The following is a 21,296-nucleotide window of genomic DNA, read 5'->3' on the forward strand; positions in this document are numbered from 1 at the left end:
TATAATACAATTTTTTTAATACTGCTATCTAACTTGGCAAAAGTCGAAGATGAACTTACAAAATTAAGAGATCAAGAATAAATAAATATTCCGTCCTTATTTTATAAGTACAATATCAGAGAAAACCATTAATTTATTCAATCTTCTTATTTCCGCCATGGTTGCAAGTCTTCTTCAGAGACGACATTCGTAATAAAAAGAAATACATATTTATACTTATTAAACATATAAAAATGATAAAGAATTTTAAAATTGTTGAGGCACAAGGACTCGATGCTTGTTTTTATTTAATAACAAAAAACAAAATTATCTCAGTTAATGAAAAGGTATATTTTTGTATATACCAATCGATTTTGTATTCTCTTTGTAACCATGACAGACACGTCGAAATTAAGTAAACAAATTGTTTCGACTGAATTTTCACTTGGATACTAGGAATGAATATTTATCTTTGACGTTTTTTAATTTTGATAAACTCGTGCAAAACGATATTAGAATCGAACGAACTTACAAAATTCGCAATGCAGGCCGTTGTAACCGTTCGCACACTTGCACAGATAGCTATTGAGAAGAGGCAAACACACTCCGCCATTGTGGCAAGGATTTTTGTTACTGGGACACGGTAGACCATCGTAAATGTCCGTGTTATGCTGGGTGACGTTCACTGCTAAATTCTGATACGTTTTCCCGTTCACCATCAATCTTTGTATTGCGCCATCCAATCCGGTCCGGGCTCCAGCTAAACGATGAACTTCTCGCCAATGTCTGTAAAAAAGTACAAAATTCTAAGCATAAGTATTTACTTTGCTTATCGTGTTCGAAGCAAAATATTATAACATGTTTAATGTGAATTCGATGATCTAATAAAAATTGTTTCGAACGAAGTATTTGAAAGAAGATCGTCAGTAGTATGCTTTTTGTATACAAAATTGGAAATATGTGTCATATCTTTAAATTACATAAGAAAGAAAAATCAATTCAGAAACATAATATTATGTTTCATTTCAACCATCTGACATTAAAATAATGTAATTTATATCCGTAGTACAGTCCATTTTATCTATTATCATTTGGCCTAGTTTCGTGGGACAATCTATACATATAAGTATGGCATGAAATAATAATCGTTGTCGAGGAAACAAATTTCTTTACTTGCTTTTCTGTCTGAACGCGGTATGTCAACGTGTTTTAAATGATACGCGATACAATTTATTGAATTGGTATGTTGCATGTAGTCTAACAATAGAAAAAAATAGTGATTAAGAAATAAGAGTAGAAAATTGCTTGATATTGATGACCTTCTGTTTGAAACATTTTTCGTTAAACTATCAGACTCAGATTGAACATTGTTCAACTTTCTTCGATGTAGAGAACTTTATTGTCAATATTACAGCAATATATCAGTAAGTAAATTATACAAGAATACTAAAGAGTGCCCAATGCAAGGTTCGACACGTTTATATCAACTCAATTTTATTTGATCAGACTAGTAATGGATTAATTTTCTATCGTCTGTTAGAAAAGCTCATTCAGGTGTAGATTTCAAGGCATTCGGTGGAAATTTTTAATTAATTTTCAAACGTACTTAACACCACCGACGTAAAGTGGCATTTCGAGGTTCAGTTCCGTCAAACGTGGTCCGGATAATCCCCTGGCGACCGTTCCGTCATCCAATTGGAGGATACCTTCCCTACCGAGTCTGCTGATTCTAACGCAATGCCACGTGTCGAGCGTGACAGGATCCGGAGAGGTGATATTGGCGATACCGCTTCCAAGATTGAATCGAAACTCCAGCTTGCCGTGGACTAGGTTTAGACTGATGAAGTCGCCGCGTCCATTGTTCAGCTGTCCATTGTAAAGCAGCAAACCATCGTTTGCTCGTGTAAGAAACCATAGTACAATGTAGAACGCTTTCGCCACCCCTTCTAGACACGGAAGTTCTAGGAAACCGTCGCTTGACATTTCGGGTATCAGCAGCTCTGTCAATTCAGCATCCACTGTAGACAATTGGAAAAGTTAAAGTTAATCCACGTGTATATTTTGGGAGTTACATTCACTGTTCAGTAATATTTTCGTTCGAGATACAATACTGGCAAGTTTCTTGGATTAATTTGTGTTAAGAGGTTTTGTTGTACAATACTATTTAAAAAATGAAGGTCATCCGTGACTTTTTTGGAATAAAAATTTATAGCTGAACAGAAACTGATTACTTGTTGCTTGATTTAGTTTTTATGTCAGAAGTGTATGTGTGTGACACTCTATATACTGAAGTCAATTAGACAAATTACTAGAATTATTCTGGAACATTCAGGAAAATTGAATAGAAACAGAGTGATTTTTCATCGTAATAAAAAAAAAATTGATTTGAATTTGATTGCCACAATCGATCAATACTTTTCAGTAGGTAAAATGTTCGAAAATATTAATGTACTAAGTAGTATTCTACAACCTTCAAATGAAAAGTCAAAGAAGCTTCATTTATAATGACAGTAGATAATGGTTTTCTTAGAGACTTTGGTTTCAAAAAATTGTATGAAATTTTTATAATATCGTTTCAAATTCTAATAGAAAGATCGTCATGCACTAAATAATAGAAAGGTCTGTAACAACATTGCCAGGTTCTTTTGATTCGAATGGTAGAAGCAGCATAGAGTTTCGGTGAGATCGAAGTAGCAGCAAATATTTGAAAATATTTAACTTGTTACTTCCGAACTTTGGTCTACCCTACTAATATCACTACATTAATATCGTCGTAAATAATTTAACTCACGAATCTCGCAGTGCTCGCCAGTCCTACCCGGCGGACATTTGCAAACGTAACCGCCTTGCGGAAGGATATCGCAGGTAGCTCCGTGCTGGCAAGGTTCGCCGATACAGGGATCCAAGGATTCCTGGCAGTTCCTGCCAGTGAACTGTGGCGGACAGATGCATCTGTAGTCGGGTGGATCGTACTTTTCCACGGCGTAATTCCCGTGCTCGTAGTTGTTCTCGTAATCGACTTCGTAATCGTAATCGCACTTGGCCGTCGTGCAACGTTTCTTCGCGCTCTTCTTCGGCCTTCGTTGATTTATAGAGGTGCAATGCGTCCCTTTGCAACGCACGATGTTCACGCCGGTCTGTTTTCTGCCCTTTCCCCGTTTCTGTATCCGTCTGCATTCGCGACCGTTGCAGAGGTCCTCCTCGAAAATCGGTTGGCACGTGGCGCCATTTTGACAGGGTAGATTGGCGCACGCGTTTTCACCGCACTCTTTAACGCGATAGGTTTCCAGGATGTCTTTGTCGTGGCCCACGTGCAGGTCGACGTAGTTCCCGTTGATCTTCATCTTACGGATACAACCGAGGAAGCCATGATTGGTGCCGATGTTGTTGTATACTCTGAAACGAAGATTATCAGTTGAGAATCTTGAGAAAAATTTGTCCTGTTTTTTTTAAACTAGCACTCAAATCCTACTTCATAAAGCATTCTTCTTGTATAAGGGTGTTTTTATAAAAAAGTGCAGAATTACTTTTATTTGCTTCGAGCTTAATTCTTGAGAAAATCGAGTTTGAAGACCCCCTTTGTACATTTTGAAAATAATATTTATGTAGCATTTAGAAGCTACTGGACTCGTGAAAATATACAAGAAAGTATTTTGTTGCCTCAGTTACAATGGTAAAGTATTTTTCAATTTCCCTTTGTACGAGGAATTTGCATGTTTTGGCTCGCCTCATCGAATTGAAACATCTTATTATATATAATACAATATAAAGTTATTAATTGTTAAATATCATGCACAGATTCGAAAAGGTTGATTCGTAAATATAGAATAAAATTCATACAATGGAGAGTTACAGGGACAATATTTTCCTAAATCAGATACGTACTTGGAGTAATTCGTTGGCATATTCCCGATGTACGTGTTCTGGTTCAGGTTCAGCGACTTCAATATTCCTTGACTTTGACCAAGCACGTCCTCACCGTCGTTGAAAATTAGAATACCGTCCTTGTGGTACCTCTTTGCCGCTACGCGATGGAACGTTTTCATAGTAACTCTCTCTGTAGAGGTCAGAACCACCGGACCGTTTCCCAAATTGTATCGGAACTGCACGAATCTGTGGAGAAAATTGTAAAGGAACATTTGAACGGACAACAGGAGGCTCGTGGGCAGTGAACATGTTAGAAAGGGAATCGAAGCATCGTTACGTTATTTAAAAAATTATTTCGAAAATTGTTCATTCTACGAACGATTTGATAATTAAATTCAACGTAGCATGTCATCGTACGTTTGGCAACTGGTAATTTCGTGTCTTTGTCGATAGTTCGGTAGGTAACAAGTACTGACCCGTCGACGATGGCTAACGACACGAAATCCCCGGTTCCGTCGCTCTTCTGTTGGTTGTAAAGTATAATCCCATTGTCGGCGTATGTCTTGAACTCGACCTCGATGCTGAACTTGTGGTAAGCTTTCAATCTGTCCATCCTTACGTAGCTCTTGCCGTCGAACGACGGCACTTCGTAATCCCTTCTGTTGATCTTCTCGTCGCACAATAGTCCCGTGTAATTCGGCCTACAGATGCAAACGAACGTTGCATTGGGCAGGTCAATGCACGTCGATGTTGCGTGACAGGGGTTCGACAGGCAGGCACGGAATTCTTCGGTCGGTGTGACTGGCACGTAATTAGCTGAAAACAGGTTAATTAGATTCGTTCGTTATCCTTCGGTGGATCTAAGAAATATGGAATGTTCGAGGCGACGAAAAGTCTGTTTTCAAAATTGTTTCTTTACTTTTGGTTCCTCCTGTGTTTATAACGTGTTGGCGAGTGATCAGAGAAACCAAATTTTCCTGTATGAAAATTCTATAAATATACATATGTCCATTCTATAGGAGGTGAATCTATATACTAGAAAAAGTGAGAAATGTCATACAAACACGTGTTTTTAATTATCTGAAAATAAAATATACAGATATATGGACCGTTTATTTTGAAAGTGGTGTAAGTCCATTTTCTCTTGTTTCGAGAAAATTAAAGGTTAACATATCTGTTAATTAAAGAATTTAGGCAAATTATATGAAGTCTGGCAATGTTTCTACTGTTTTATCAATATGTAATTTGTTTATATAAATTTGTTTTAGGCGTATTTTACTAAACTGATGTATACTTACGGGCTGCAAATGGACTTACACCACTTTCAAAATTAGACAATTGTAAAAATCGTTTAATTTCAATTTTGAAAAATCAAATATCACTTAAAATATATTTCATATTAATCCAATTTTGTTTACAAATAATGACGAAATAAGTTTGTTAAAATTAAAATAATTATACTAATTCATTCTAAAATATTTTTTAAACGCAAACAAATTATGATACATGTTCTGTAGCTGACATTATGCATTTCATATCTTTATGTTGCAAAATAAGATATTACAATTCCTTTTCGTTCTTTCTACTGATCGACAACCATCTGCTAAGCCACCTACCTCTGTCAATTGGGCTTACACCACTTTCATAATCGATGATTATGCAATTCTATTTACCGATCAATTTTAAATTGCACAGATATGGGAAGTTTTTAAGAAATTAAACACGAATTAAATTAAGCATGAATTACGTGATATCTCATTTTTTTCAAAAATGGACTTACACCACTTTCAAAATAAACGGTCCATATATGAAAACAGTAAATCACACAAACGATGCCTTCAGTTGTTGTTTCAGTGCAATGAAAATAGTAAAAATATGGATGAGTTCGTGGTTATTCTTCAGCACTGTGTTCATATGACATTCTCAAATTCTTTTAGTTTGTAGATTCACCCTCTGCAGTACGGGCATGTAAATTCCTGCAATCTACGTCGAATAAAATATTAAATAGTTTACCGAAGCATTCTTGTCTGTCGCTGGTCTCCGCGTATCCGTCGGAGCAGATGCAACCTCCGTTGGAGCATTCGCTGTTCGGTATAGTGCAATCCTTGTCGTCGGTGCAAAGATCACCGAGCAACGCAGTGACCACGCGAATCGTCGCTGGAGTCGGCCGGTAAGCGGCCGCGACACCTGAAAAACAATCGCGACGGTGAATCGATCGTCCCACGGGGTTGTTTCCCTCCTTGCGTCGGGAAGGGACCGTTCCTTGCCCTTCGGGACGATATCGATCCAGAATTAACCACAAAAGCGGATTTAGAGTGCACGTATCAAAGCGACGCACACATAGCCACAGTTCGTTATCACGATCCGCCGTTATTTCGAACTATTAATTGCGTCGCGTCGAGAATATTATCGCGAACGAATTACAAAGCATTGGTTATGTCGGAGGAGGTAACGTTTTCGATGAAACGCGTCCTGTGTCTATTCCGCGGGCTCTGTTTGTTAGCGCGTACACGCGACGCTTCCTCGTCTCTGTAATTTAAATTTAAACGAGGACGTTATTGATAACTGAAGCGAGAAAATTATTTTTGAAACGGGAAACTTTCCTTCGTTAGAAATGAATTTGAAACGTTTGGAGCACCCTTACATGCAGGGTGTTCGAAAAGGTTGGGATCAAACTTATACTATGAGTTAATGATGTCAAATAGATGGCAAAGGTTCGTACTAACTTATGTCCATAAGTGCTTTATTGAAAATATATAAGCATTCAAAGATCGGTATGTCAACGTGTTTTGAATGATACGCGATACAATTTATTGAATTTGGTATTTTGTATGTAGTCTAACAGTAGAAAAAAATAGTGATTAAGAAATAAGAATAGAAAATTGTCTTGCACCGATAAACTCTTTGTTTGATATTGATGACCTTCTGTTTGAAACATTTTTCTTTGAACTATCAGAATTAGATTGAATATTATTCAATTATCTTCGTATAAAAGTTTCTTGTCAATATTATAGCAATATATCAGTAAGTAAATTATACAAGAATGCTAAAGAGCGCCCAATGCAAGGTTTGATACCTTTTGGTATACACAAACAAGTGTTCAGAAAGGTTGGGATCAAACTTATGATCTAATGATGTCAATGATTCTAATGAAGTCAAATAGATGACAAAAGTTCATACAAACTTATGTTCATAAGTGATTTATTGGAAATATATAAGCATTCAAAGATTTACGGTCAGAATTTGTCTTAAAACTCGTTGTACAAAATCGTTTACGTATTATAAATTCTCAATAATATTACATGTTCTGAGCTATGACCTCAAGACCTATGCTATCAGTCCTTCTAACATCTAATAGACATACAATACACATTTTCCTTAAACGAAGAACAAAATATCAACTTTGGGAATGTATTCAAAATGCATTTACCAATTCGACGAATGGAAGCCTGCATTTTTGAAAATGGAGGAATTTTCGAACATTTTTTACAACTGATATAATAGATCATAAATATTTTTAAAAGCTTATATCTTTTTAATAAAGCATTTTCGGACATAAATTTTTATGAACATTTTTTTATCTATGGCCTCAGTAACATTTATCAATAACATTTTTGGACTCCCTGTGTAGAGTGAATCAAACAACTGGGACGAGTTATATCTCGAATTTGATCAAACATAGATAAAAAGTATTGGAGGAAAAAGTTGAAGGATAGTGTTCATTTTTGAACGATAGTTTTTCTTCAGTGCAACGATGCACCTCAATAGTGCATATGCGCTTCTTAAAAATTGAAATCATTTTGCTTAAAGAAGTGCTAGGATACCATGTTTTGAAAAATTAATACCTTTTAAGATGTTTCACGAACATTTGCGAATTTAAAGGTACGATTAGATCAATTGAAATTTGGTTCGTTTAGTGTAAACGATCATGGTATAATCTGTTCGTAAATTCGTCATGACAAACTCTAGTAAATGTTCCCAGAGATATAAACGAACATCCAGAATACTCAGTAATTATGTATGAATCGATTAATTGTAAGCACGTATCATTATTCCTAACTATGACTTATAATTTACATTTTATAATTATGTGAAATTAATCAGCCAAATAATTGAATGCGTGCATTTGATTTCTAAATTTGCGAGCAATCAATGAATGTTCGTGTCATTCAATTTTATTGAAGTGAGGGAAGAATTTGTTTGCTTCTTCTAAATGTTTGCATTCGTGAACAAATGTTTATGACAGTTGGTAAATGATAAAAAAATGCTTGTACTACATTATTTTATCCTATGTCATATCATAAAATTCCTGATGAGGATATACAAATCAAGTCAAAATATATTTAATCACATCCTATAAAAAGACAAAATTACTGTAAAAAATTTCACTATTTCCATATCAAAAATATAAATTTCAATTTACAGAAATTCTAAATCTCAATGTGTAAAATCATGTATCCATGGTATTGTTATATAACCAAATAGAAGCGAAGAGTATTCTTAGGTAATGTTATGTATGTTTCAATGAGGATTTAAAAAAGTTAGATAGTCAATGCGAGAAATAGAATTTATCAAATGTTTGCAAAAAATATATACAATTATACAGAAAGGTGAACACAAATTAGAATTATTTTCTTAATTATTCAACTTCAGGAGATTGGACGAAACGTTCCGTGCAAATTGGCGGAGAAGAAAGAAGGGGCTAGTTTTTACCGTGTTTTAAATTGTCTCTGTCGATCGTGATGGTTTCTTGATGCGCTCGGTGGGTGTAATAATAGCGTGGATCCGGCTCCATCAGATGCCTGGTAGATTTTGATAACGGAGAAATGCCGGCCGCTGGCTGGGTGTATTGCACCGCCGTGTACCTTTTAACGGGGAAGTCCGTGTTCACCATGGGATCGTCTGAAAATTTCACGAAATTCCGACATTCTGCAACCATTTGAGAATGCAACGAAAGAAACGAGGCAGACTTAAAACTATTTAAAGGGTGGTTCTAATGGAGCGCGTTTCAGACGAGCAGCAAAACGTAACGTTCATTATGTAAATGCGTTTTCTTCATCCCCCCTACCGAAACAACGTTATCCTATGCTAGTTTTCATATTTTTCATTCTCTTCAGTTTTTCGTTACGGTCAACCCACCCAAGAAACAAAACTACTCAAATGCTTTAATTATTTACTCAACTCCGGACAATTCTTAAATTTTTATCGCTTTGATTAGGAACAACAATCTTTATTGCACTGTCATAATAGTGCATTAATTCTTTGCAACAATTGTTTTCGCACAGTGTTGTAACAGCTTCGAATTAAATTGAGAAAATATTACATTTGTAATGTATTTATTAACTTCTTGGAAAATTAAAGAAAGATACAAAGATATAAATGTGGTGTTTAAGAAAAATGTGTCACCGTTTTTTCAGTATTAATTTTTCATGTTAAAATTGGGAAGACATTTATCTTCGTTTTTGTAACGTTAGTGCTTGCAAATTAAATATTATAATAAGGTTATAATGGTTCTGAATTGGTATGAAATTACCTCTATTTATCTTTTCTTCTCCACATTATCTCCATTCATTACACTTATACAATTTGACTTAGAGATAAAGTTTGGAACGAATGATCAGTATAAGTGGAAGACTTATATACAATGGCGTCGAAAGAGCCGAAATATAATACAAACTACCTAGTCGAAAGGAACATTCACCAAAACTAACAAAAACTAAATTCTATATTATAACATTTTCCAGTAGTAAGTGATATTGCTTTAGACTGTCTGTACAACCATAGCTTCACGCAAAAGAATGTTTTCTATGTTAATATTCATGAACAATTTAATTTTCTTTCTTAAATTAAAAAGAGAAAAACAAATTTGCTCGTCAGGCTTCGAGATTTTGTGTTTCGACTTCTTGTTATTCAGTTTAAAGTTTGTATGGGAATAAATTAAATTTTTAACAAATTAATACATATCGAACCACTAATAACAGGTGCAATCCATTTGGATTGCAATTTGTTAAATGAGACATCGTTAAAACGTTATTAAAAAGTTAAATTAAAAAATTTCAAATCATTCTGAAAAAATTATTTTCAGTTGCGGGGGTCAATTAAAATCATTTTTGGTCAATACACATACCCCCGAAATCCTACGCGTTTCCGAGAAAAAAATTCCTTACCGAAAATTTAATGTCTGACCATACCATTCATATGTTTCCCTGAAATGTCATGCGTATGTTCAAAACATCATAACTTCTGAACGGATTGGAGGATTTTAATGTTTCAGACGGCAAACAACGCGTATTTTAGTGGAGAATATGTACGAATTTCAAGACTATTCGAAAAGTTATTCCTTGACCCCGTAAAATGAGAAAAACCCCATAAAAGTGGTTGAATTTTCGAACGTCCATAACTTCTACAATATTGAACGTATTTCAATGAAATTTAGTATGGAACTAGAGCTCGTGGATACCTACAAAAAAGTACTAAACAAAATTTCCGTAGGTCGTCAAACAAATTTATTAAAAATGAAAATCGAATTTTTAAGAAAAATCGACAGGGGCAGGTGCAGAAATTTTCCGGCGAGATTAAAAAATTTCAAATCGTTCTAAAAAAATTATTTTCGGTTGTGGGGGGCAATTAGAATCATTTTTGGTCAATACTCATACGCTCGAAATCCTACACACTTTCGAGAAAAAAATTCTTTACCGAAAATACAATTTCTGGCCAGAAATGTTTTTATAACTTTTTAACGAAGCCTCAATCAACAAATTAGTATCCTTGATTTTCGTCTTATTTTGGCCTTCAGAATCTCCCATTAAAATTTTTCCGAAGGTTGGCCGCCCTGTACATTTCTTTAATGTCGTTTTAATTTCTTTATTACAAATAAATACACTATAATTGTCGGTAGTTCTATTGTCAATACGTTGTATAATAATTTTCCTATATTTGAAACAAATTACTACTGTTCCTTACTGAAAACTCCGACATTACTTTTCGACCAACTCAATCATAACGAACAGAGGATTAAAAAGGGGTGGGGGGTGTGAAAGAACGATCCCTCAAATACTTTCTTCCGACCGGACGTAAAAATTCACACTGTGCTCGCTTCGACTCGAATCTACCTTTGCGCGCGAATGTTTCGAGTGTTCGGGAAGTTGAACGTTTCAACGTTTTAATCACGGAACGAATTTCCATCCCGTCCCCGGCCTGCCGCGACAGCGATAGGAAATCGGAGCCCCACACAAAAGGGAATTTCCGACCCGGAGGCGGAATGGCGGAGGTGCGTCGCAATTTCTCTAAATAATGAGAATCGAAAAGCTAATTCTATCGGAGGCAGTAACGCGGCTCTCGGTAACAGGAGTTGGAGACGGCTTGATGGGATTTTAATTACTTTCCAATTGCAGCGTTGCTTCCTATTATTTCACATCGACGACTTCCGCTGCACGCTACTTTTTCCTTCGTTTTTTTTTCTGCTCCGCCCCCCACCCTCCGCGCAGCTGTATGTCTCCCAGCCCTCTCGTTCCTCCGAAACCCCCGTCGGTCCCGCCGTATTCGCGTATTTCTCTCGATATAATCGACTCGTTTATTGACTGCGGGACAATCCGACAACAAAACTTTTCTCTCGTTTCTGTCCCCGTTGAAAATATTTTCCGCTCTGAACACTCCGGCGTACGCCGAGGGTGAACCGGTATATGTGGGGGAGTACGTAACGACAGAGGGAGCGAGAGAGAAAGAGAGAAGGGAATGGATTTAGTCAATTTAAGAGTTCGTCGATTGGCGGAGAAGAGAGTCTGACGGGAAATACGAGTTGACATTTACGAACCGAGGAAATTTCTTTCCCCCGACCCGCTTGGTCGATTGGTCTTTTCATCGTGGGGCTTTGCCGACGTTAGCGTTCGACTGTTCCATTACTTCATTCTCTTCTTGTTTATTTTACAAAGAGCGCCGAAGTAACGGGAGGGTTAACCCTCCTCCCGTACACTTATCTGTTGAAAGCGCGGAATTTTAACGAAGTTAGTAGTTCAAATGCGAGAACGATGTCGCAGCTACTTTCGGGTTTACGTTTATCCTCCCTCGTTTCTTGTTTTAAGCGACGTTGATGCTCGCTTGCGATGGAACGTTAATTTTTCAGCGAGTTAAAGAAGCATTCGTGTCCGTCCATGGAAGAACCACGACATTTCTTGCATTTTATAGCATCAAAACTGTTTAACATGTCTTTTAGTTGTCCACACGTTTACATACACAAATAGGTAATTCTTTTAACGATTTACGAAATGACAAAAGAAAATATTAATTATACAGGGTGTTCGACCATGGGAAAAATTGTAATGGGAGATTCTAGAGGCCAAAATAAGACTATAATCAAGAATACCAATTTATTGATGGAGGCTTCGTTAAAAAGTTATTAATGTTTAAAGTTCCGCCCGTACTGAATTTTTTTATAGAAAGTGGCTAGGATTTCGGAAGTATGTCTATTTACAAAAAATGATTATAATTGACCCTTGCAACCAAAAATAATTTTTTTAAAATGATTTTAAATTTTTTAATTTAGTTGAAAAATTTTACACTCCCTCGAATTTTTTTCTAGCAAATGGGTAGGATTTCAGGGGTATGTCTATTGACCAAAAATGATTGCAACTGATCCCCGTAACCGAAAATAATTTTTCCAGAACGATTTGAAATTTTTTTTTCACCTGAAAATTTAAGCATCTTGTCGATTTTTCTTAAAAATTCGTTTTTCATGTGTAACTAATTTGGTTGACGCTCTACAGAAAAGTTGTATAATACTTTTCTATAGGTATCAATGAGCTCCAGTTTACTACTAAATTTCAATTAGATACATTCACTATTATAGGAGATATGGTCGTTTGAAAATTGGACCATTTTTATGGTGTTTTTCTCAATTTGCGGGGCCAAGGAACAAGTTTGCTAATATTGTTAGAATTTCTACATATTCTCCACAAAAATACGCGTTGATTGCACTTTGAAACTTTAAAATGCTCCAATTCGTTCAGAAGTTATGATGTTTTAAACATACGCATGATTTTTCCAGGAGGCAATTCTGGCCTGAAATTATATTTTCGGTAAGGAATTTTTTTCTCGAAAACACGTAGGATTTCGGGGGTATGTCTATTGACCAAAAATGATCGTAATTCACCCCTGCATACGAAAATAATTTTTTTAGAACGATTTGAAATTTTTCAATTTCGTCAAAAAAGTCGACCTTCCTGAATTTTTTCTTGGAAGTGCGTAGAATTTTGGGAGTATGTCTATTGACCAAAATTGATTGTAATTGATCCCTACACCCGAAAATAATTTTTTCAGAACGATTTGAAACACATGAAATTTTAGAGGAATCATCCATTCACGATCAGACATTATATTTTCGGTAACGAATTTTTTTCTCGTATCTGAGTAGGATTTCGGGGTATGTGTATTCACCAAAAATGATCGTGATTGACCCTCGCAATCAAAAATAATTTTTTCAGAATGATTTGAAATTTTTTAATTTAATTTTTTAATAACATTTTAACGAAGCCTTAGTCAAGAAATTGATATTCTTGATTTTTGTCTTATTTTAGCATATTAAAGACAAAAGCACACAAGAAATAGATTTTTTGAATTTAAAGTTTTGTTAAATATCTAACTTTCAATATTTTTTATATAACCATATCCATACCAACTTTTCCATTTTTAATGAGCAGAACGATTGGAATCGTGGTAACCATGGATCTTTTTTTGAAAGGTCTTTTATTGAATATTTTTACAGGAAAAAAATCGTGAATATTCTTGGAATATAGATCTAAATATACGTATTTAAACTCGTTACAAAAATATTTTACTTCTACCCCCAACAAAAATTCCAGAATGCCGTTAAAAAATTGCGCTGTAGAGTAGGATACCCCCTTAAGAGACTGCGGGTCGTAGCGCGGTCAAACGAAGGAAAATGCGATAAGAAAGCGAGGTCCCGTGCCCTGCACGGATAGCAAGTCCGTGACTGAAAAAGACGAAGGGTGGGAGAAGCAGAAGGGGTTTGGTCCGCAAGCCCGGTGTAATCTGATTTATGTTTGACTCCGTGAGACGAGTCCCGAGAATGAAGAACTTTTTAAGAGATTGACTTCCAGAGACCGAGAGGACCAGACGCAGCGGTCGAGAGGATCCAGGGGGGATGGTAGGGGGTGCTGTCGAAGGGGCTGAGCAATCGAAAATAAGGGGTGAAAGGTTACGGAACTGGCAGGAGACTTTAATAGATTCTGACGTTTCGTTCCGCGAACTTTGTCACCGGCTGCGGAATACTTTGGGACGCGGGTGCAGCTGGGGACTTCCCCTTTTGCCGGAGTTTCCTTCTCCTCCCGCGGGACTCGACGCGTAATCCGATTCGATGAGTCAATCGATCGCACGTGGGTTACGAGTCGGCCGGAGGATTCCGTGGGATTTACATCCGCGCCGTTGTAACGAACGTGCTATCCGACGTGTTGGAAAATGCGCTGAAAAAATGTGACGGGGATGGTGTAACCGGAACCAAATCGATCACTTTGTAGATATTGAGTTCGGTGAAAATTAACTGGCACGTTCGTAGCGTTTAACGTTTGTACGTCACAAATTGTTTAAAGGCGTATCCTAGTGTGACCTTTCGAAAAAACCGATTTCCCCTTTTTTATTGCATTTTCCTAAAGAATATAATTTGATGAATATATCTGCAAAATCTTATGCTTGAACTCCTAAAATTAACGAAGTTGTTTAAGAACTATTTAGAGGGTGTGCTGGTCAACGTCAATGTTATAGGAATAAAGAACTTTGAAAGCGTTTTTCTCGAAACTATGTTTACCAGAATTGGCTTAAAATTTTATGTGCACACTTTTAACATTTTACCAGTAAAATTTCTATCTTTTTTGTTTCTATAAGCCCCTGAAATTTAAAACAAATAACAGAAAAATCGATAATCAAACTTCAAAGTGTTGCCATTTTGTTAATTGGAATTTTAAATCATCGTTTCTTCGAAGAGATTGATTTTTGAGTTCGGTGAAAATTGGTTAGCACGAGTTTTTCGTCGTTCATATAATATATACATGTATATAATACAAGGTGTCCTAAGCTTTAGAGATCAAAATTTATCAGTATATTCTATGGGTCTAACTACTAAAAGAATGTTACGCAAATATATATCCTTAAAAGGTTCATTAAAAAGTAATTCCAAAAATATGGAATGCGAAGAGAACTTTTATTTAGTCTATTTATGCAAATTGCATTTTCTATTTGATGTCTTTAAAGGTAGTATGAAACTTTTACATAATTTTTTTCGTCAATGTAAGCTCTGATATAGAAGTAAGATATAGAAGTTCATAAGTAAACAAAGAAGTTATAAATAATAATTTGGGGAAAATTTTACTTTATGAATACAGGGACAAAATATGTAATATACTAGCTCAAAATAAAAAGTAGATAAAGTGTATATAATATATGTAAAGCGAATGTTCTTCGAATATATTATGAAATGTGATCTAAAATATAAATATTTCTAATTCAATCAATGATTCTATTACGAAAATAAAAAAAGCTGCATATTCCAAATGATAGAAGAACAAAGACAATTTTTAAATTATCAGAAATTTTAATACACTTACAAGTCTTTCCTTCTACATGCTCTAAATTTTTACATTTTTAACCGAACGATTAATTAAAAAATAACTCTTTTTTTTAAATTTCGTTTGTTTCATTACATTTTATGCAAGCTAATCATGTAATTTCACTTTACATAAAGATATATGCTTTGGCATTATATTATATCATATACATATATCACAAATATATAATAATATGTATAATTTCTTGAATAAGAGCAAGCAATTAGATTATAGGGTTCCAACGAAGTCATAATTTGGTTTTCATTCTATGATTTCGATCCTTAAAAACATTTCGTTAAATTAAGGACAGACATTCAATTCTTTTAAATATTTGATATGTTTGTAATCATATGCTTTTATAACGAAACTAAGCAAGTTTATAAAGGGTGTTCGGCCACTCCTAGGGAAAATTTTAATGGGAGATTCTAGACGCCAAAATAAGACGAAAATCAAGGATAACAATTTATTGATTGAGGCTTTGTTAAAAAGTTATAGAAACATTTCCGGTCACACAGTACATTTTCGGTAAATAATTTTTTTCTTCGAAAATGGATAGGATTTCGGGGGTACCTGTATTCAACAAAAATTATTGTAATTGACTCCAGCAATCAAAAATAATTTTTTAAGGTCGATTTGAAAAATTTTGTTTTCTCCGAAACTTTCAGCACCTATTCGAATTTTTTTCTCGAAATTGGATAGGATTTCAGGAGTGTGTCAATTCACTAAAAATGATTATAATTGACTCCTGCAACTGAAAATAATTTTTTCAAAATGATTTGAAATTTTTTTTTCGCCGAAAAATTTAAGCACCCACCGCCTGGTGATTTTTCTTAAAAATTTGTTTTTAATTTTTCGTAATTTTGTTTGACGCTCTACAGAAAAGTTGTATAATACTTTTTTATCGGTACTTATGAGCTCTAATTCACTACTAAATTTCAATCAGATACATTCACTATCATAGGAGTTATGGTCGTTTGAAAATTGCACTACTTTTATGGTGTTTTTTTTCACTTTACGGGGTCAAGGTACAACTTTTCCAATATTTTTAGAATTTCTACATATTCTTCACCAAAAGACGCGTCGTTTCCCTTTTGAAACATTAAAATCCTCCAATCCGTTCAGGAGTTATGACGTTTTAAACATACGCATGAAATTTCAGGGAAACATATCAATGGTATGGTCAGGCATTTTCGGTAAGGAATTTTTTTCTCGGAAACGCATAGGATTTCGGGGATATGTGTATTGACCAAAAATGATTGTAATTGACTCCCAGAACCGAAATTAATTTTTCCCAGAATGATTTGAAACTTTTTAATTTAATTTTTTAATAACTTTTTAACGAAGCTTCAATCAACAAATTGATATTCTCGATTTTCGTCTTATTTTGGCCTCTAGAATCTCTCATTAAAATTTTTCCCAGGGGTGGCCGAACACTCTATATTCTCGTGGAAACGGACTAAACGAAGGCCAAAATGTAGAGAATTAGATTCGAATTGTTTCAATCTATCCAATTGCAATTATTCTTACAATCATTAATAATTTACATTCTTGATAAAGATTGTTCAAGATATATACAAATTACACTACAAAATTATTTCTTTTGAATCTTATTCTTATAGAAAGTCCGGCTAGTTTTAACAATTTCTGACACCATGTAACGTTCACAGAAACATTTAATTCGATTCCGATGTATCTTTTACCAAATAAACTTTTTAAGGGTCGATTTAAAAATTTTATTAGCAACATTTAAGACAAATCGCCGCCAGCGAATTTCGAGATTTCAAAAACTGCTTCGCTGAAACGTTAATGGGAAACTGTAGACGATCTGGAAACTTTTTATCTCCAATAAGTTCGTTCCGGAACTCGTAGAGACTGATTGGAAAGCTATGCAAAGGGAATTCTTTACCTCGTCGCTCGACAGATTTATCGCGGCCCTGGATTCGTTCGGCTCGACACCGGCTGAATCTCCGGCGGTGAATTTATGGCGGACAACGGTATCAAAAAGCAGTCGGTACAACGTTCGTTCGAACTCGGAGGGGCTTTAGCTCCCGCGGACTAATTTATTTTGACAATGAACCCCGCTTAATGGCCAGGACCAAGACGTTTGGTTACCGTTTCTTAAGGTTCCGATGTTAAGTTCCGGCCGGGCATATCTCACAGGGACCACTTAAGACGAGACTTCGCTCGGAAGTCGACGGTGATTTAGTTAAATCTACCTTTGGCGCTTAGTTTCGCGAGTTAACGTCACCAACTTTCCCCGGAATTTACCTACGAGTGAGACAGTACACTCTCGGGATGAAGGGAACTCCAGCGATCGGCGTTCGAGTCCGGCTGGATCTTTGGTACTGTTCAATCCCGTGACCTCGAAACGTGGAATCTGAGGGATCTAAATCGTGGCACTTAAGGTACTTTATCTTATCCCAATCAGATATCGTGGCTCAGACTTTTTCTTATCAGCCATTTATTACTTGTTAGGAGACTAACCCTTTTACGAACAGCCTACGGTAACTGCCCAAGTATTCGAAACTTTGTTTTATCAGTTATTAATTGTTAGGAGATTATCCCTTTCACAAGCAGTCTAGAGTAACTGGACGTGCTTCTAAGATCGAACAAAAGTATCTCGAATGGCGAGCCCGGGTCTATTTTTACCCAAATCTGAATTTTATTATCTGATATTTTAGTGTTCAAGGATTCTGATTGAACCTTTGTATTATCATATTTGTCAATTTTTTATTTATCAATGTCGTTAATTTTGCAAACTGTAAAATTATTTATCAAAAAACAATAGTTCACAACTCTGTAGTTATCTATTTATCTGTATAATGAATATTGATGGAGGACATTTAAATTTCGATTTTATTACCATAATGAATATGCGTATTCATTATGATTAGATTACAAATTATTGATTAATGATTGAAACCTACAAATGCTGTGCTATATTACTAGATTACTCTTTGTGAGGATTACTTGGTTAATGATTATGAGTATTATGATCATTTTTTGCTATAATGATAGACTAAAAATTTCGTTAGAACAGATAGTCAAGATATGAAAATTTAATAATCGTTGCTCATTGATTACTAAATTTTTACATAAAAGACTTGTCGAAAATAATATCTTCGAATACTTTGGTTATTAGATTTTTAGTATTGATGGGTTTTTGTAAGATGAGACAAGAGATTTATTACCACCATTAATTATAGGGCAGATTAAACGTATTTTCCATAATACTGGTAAAGTACCAGCGCTTAAAGGTTTATTAAGTATAATTTATCTCTAAACATAATAAACTTACTAGTTTTGATTAAAACGGGTGAAATTCCATCGTTGATATACATTAGAAAGTAGAATCTTCATTACTCAAACTAATAGGGAGTATGTATTGTTCGAATGAATGGAGGCGATAGTGAGTCGAACTGAATTCAGTAGTCGAGATCAAGCATTGCAGCGACGAAAACTGTTACAGAATACACCTTGAGGCAAGCAATAAATGTTTCTGGCATGTTTAATCATTCTGAACGAAAAGTGTTATACAGGATGTTCGGCCACCCCTGGGAAAAATTTTAATGGGAAATTCTCGAGGCCAAAATAAGACGAAAATCAAGAATGGCAAGTTCTTAATTGGGGGTTCGTTAAAAAGTTATTAAAAAACTAAATTAACAAATTTCTAATCATTCTGGAAAAATTATTTTTAGTTGCGGGGGTTAATTACAATCATTTTTGGTGAATAAACATACCCTCGAAATTCAAATCATTTTAGAGAAAAAAATTCAGGAGGTAGACAAATTTTTCGGCGAAAAAAAAAAATTTTAAATCCTTCTGGAAAAATTATTTCCCGTTACGGGGTTCAATTTCAACCATTTTTGGTCAATGGACATACCCCCGAAATCCCACTCGTTTTTGAGAAACAAATTCGCCTGTGTTCGTAGATTGCCGTTCTACAGGCGGAACTTTAAATATTAATAACTTTTTAACGAAGCTTCAATCAACAAATTAGTATTCTTGATTTCCGTCTTATTTTGGTCTCTAGAATCTCCCATTAAAATTTTACACCCTGTATGCAGCAGAATTTCCATTATCCGAAGTAATAGAGAATCGCGACTGTTTCATTAATCTCTAATTAAAAATTGAAAATGAGAAGTCTTACCTGTCCGATTTGTTTATGCAAACTCAACTTTGACAGGTTACATTCGTCAAAATGTTTGAAATATTTAAATGCCATATTTGGGAATACATTGAAAAATTTAGCAAAATTTTACCTATGTTAGTTCCATTTATAACAATTATTTATACAGTACTGCTACCAATTAAATAGTCTGAACAAATACACGTTTGCTCGAAAGTAAATCGTAAAACAATGGGTTAAAGCAATTTTCGGATAGTAGAATTCTCAATTTCCGGTATTAATCATTTGATACTTAGCCTTTGTAATTTGAAACATCGGAGACGGAGAGAGATATGTACTTTATATCCACCAAAATAGAAATTTATAACTTGGAACCTCTTTATAAAAACATGTTTTGAATGTCTCTGGGAATAAAAATTACAAACATGTATTGCAAATAAACAAGTTTGTAAGTATTTTTTTTTTTAACAGAACTTTCCAAAACGAGATTTTGATTATTAAAATTTTGTGTATAACAGTTCATATATAATTTTTGTTTATATTTTATTATATTTTTATGCTTGTTGTAGCATTCCTTAACGTAACACCTTTATCTTTTTCAAATTTTAATGACATAATATTCACGAGACAATTTATTAACGCAATATTCAATTCTTTCAGAATTTTTCCATGATTATTTTATCAGAAATTATTAAAATAGTAATATGGTGGACATGAAGTACTCCCTCTTCCATGATTTCGCGAGGGTCAAGGTGAAATAACGAAAATTATAACAGAAATTAAAGAAATAGTATATAACGAATAATTTTCTCAAAAGCCCACGAAATTTCTTTGGTTACCAGGTCAAGAGAGTTTTATTAACATACTTACGTGGAATTGTATTTCACTTTGCCAAACCGTTTTTGTACAATGATACCCCGATTGCGTGGAAGATCCTCAATAAAGTCATTTTTAATACCAGTAATCGTGTCCCATATCATGCAATGTTTATTTTTCAATTTATTAGCTGTTATTGTGTCACTTTCATGCCCCTATTATGGTTCCTGCCAAACTCTGATAATATTTAAATTGTGGGAAATTATTTTAATAAGGGAAACGATACTTTATAAGGACATACTCTGTTATGTTGACAGAATACTCGAATCATAATCATCATCTGGGTGATCAAGGTTGCTTCCACTACTGTGCATCATGCCAGATCTCTTCTTTAATGCTCTTTAATTCTAGACTGTCTGTTCGAGTGATTAAGATTCAACAAAGAGTAACTGAGCAGTATGGTGGAAATAGCGATCTTGAGCAGCCAATTGATTCTGAATTTGTAATTATCAGTCCACTTCTATAGCTGAGTTTACCAAAGAATCAACTTGGTTTGATGGAAGAACCAAGAGGCATGTAGCAAAGTACTCGAAACATTTTACAATTTTATAATCATCACGTAACATTGTCATTAATTTTATCCGATTGTCTATTAACAGTATTTCTTAATCTGTAATATTACGTAAAACTTTTGGTATAAAAAGTAGTATTACTATTACTATCGGTATTCCAATGTATCTTACTATTATTAACCCTTTATTATACGTATTCTATTTTATCTTCCAAAGAAGGAACTATTTCAATCAATCAATACTCGGAATCAATCAAGGAATACTCGAACTAAAAAGTAAGTGACTAAATATGTGCAAATTAATTTTTCCTTAATAATA

General features: G+C 34.7%; 1 protein-coding gene across 1 annotated transcript in view; it reads right to left on the reverse strand.

The window, feature by feature from the left end:
- Positions 1 to 21,296, reverse strand: part of LOC122401789 (agrin-like) — a 154,236-nt gene that overhangs the window by 2,318 nt on the left and 130,622 nt on the right. Inside the window, exons 15-21 of the mRNA XM_043404144.1 lie at positions 8,560 to 8,748; positions 5,860 to 6,033; positions 4,323 to 4,662; positions 3,865 to 4,092; positions 2,771 to 3,375; positions 1,586 to 1,997; positions 512 to 765 (exon numbers count right to left, since the gene is read on the reverse strand). Coding sequence (XP_043260079.1) covers positions 512 to 765; positions 1,586 to 1,997; positions 2,771 to 3,375; positions 3,865 to 4,092; positions 4,323 to 4,662; positions 5,860 to 6,033; positions 8,560 to 8,748 — 2,202 coding nt within the window. The remainder of the gene's footprint in view (positions 1 to 511; positions 766 to 1,585; positions 1,998 to 2,770; positions 3,376 to 3,864; positions 4,093 to 4,322; positions 4,663 to 5,859; positions 6,034 to 8,559; positions 8,749 to 21,296) is intronic.

This window comes from Colletes gigas, unplaced genomic scaffold (assembly GCF_013123115.1).
Source record: "Colletes gigas isolate AHSC1104 unplaced genomic scaffold, ASM1312311v1 Colletes_gigas_Sc00028, whole genome shotgun sequence".
Lineage (NCBI taxonomy): Eukaryota > Metazoa > Arthropoda > Insecta > Hymenoptera > Colletidae > Colletes > Colletes gigas.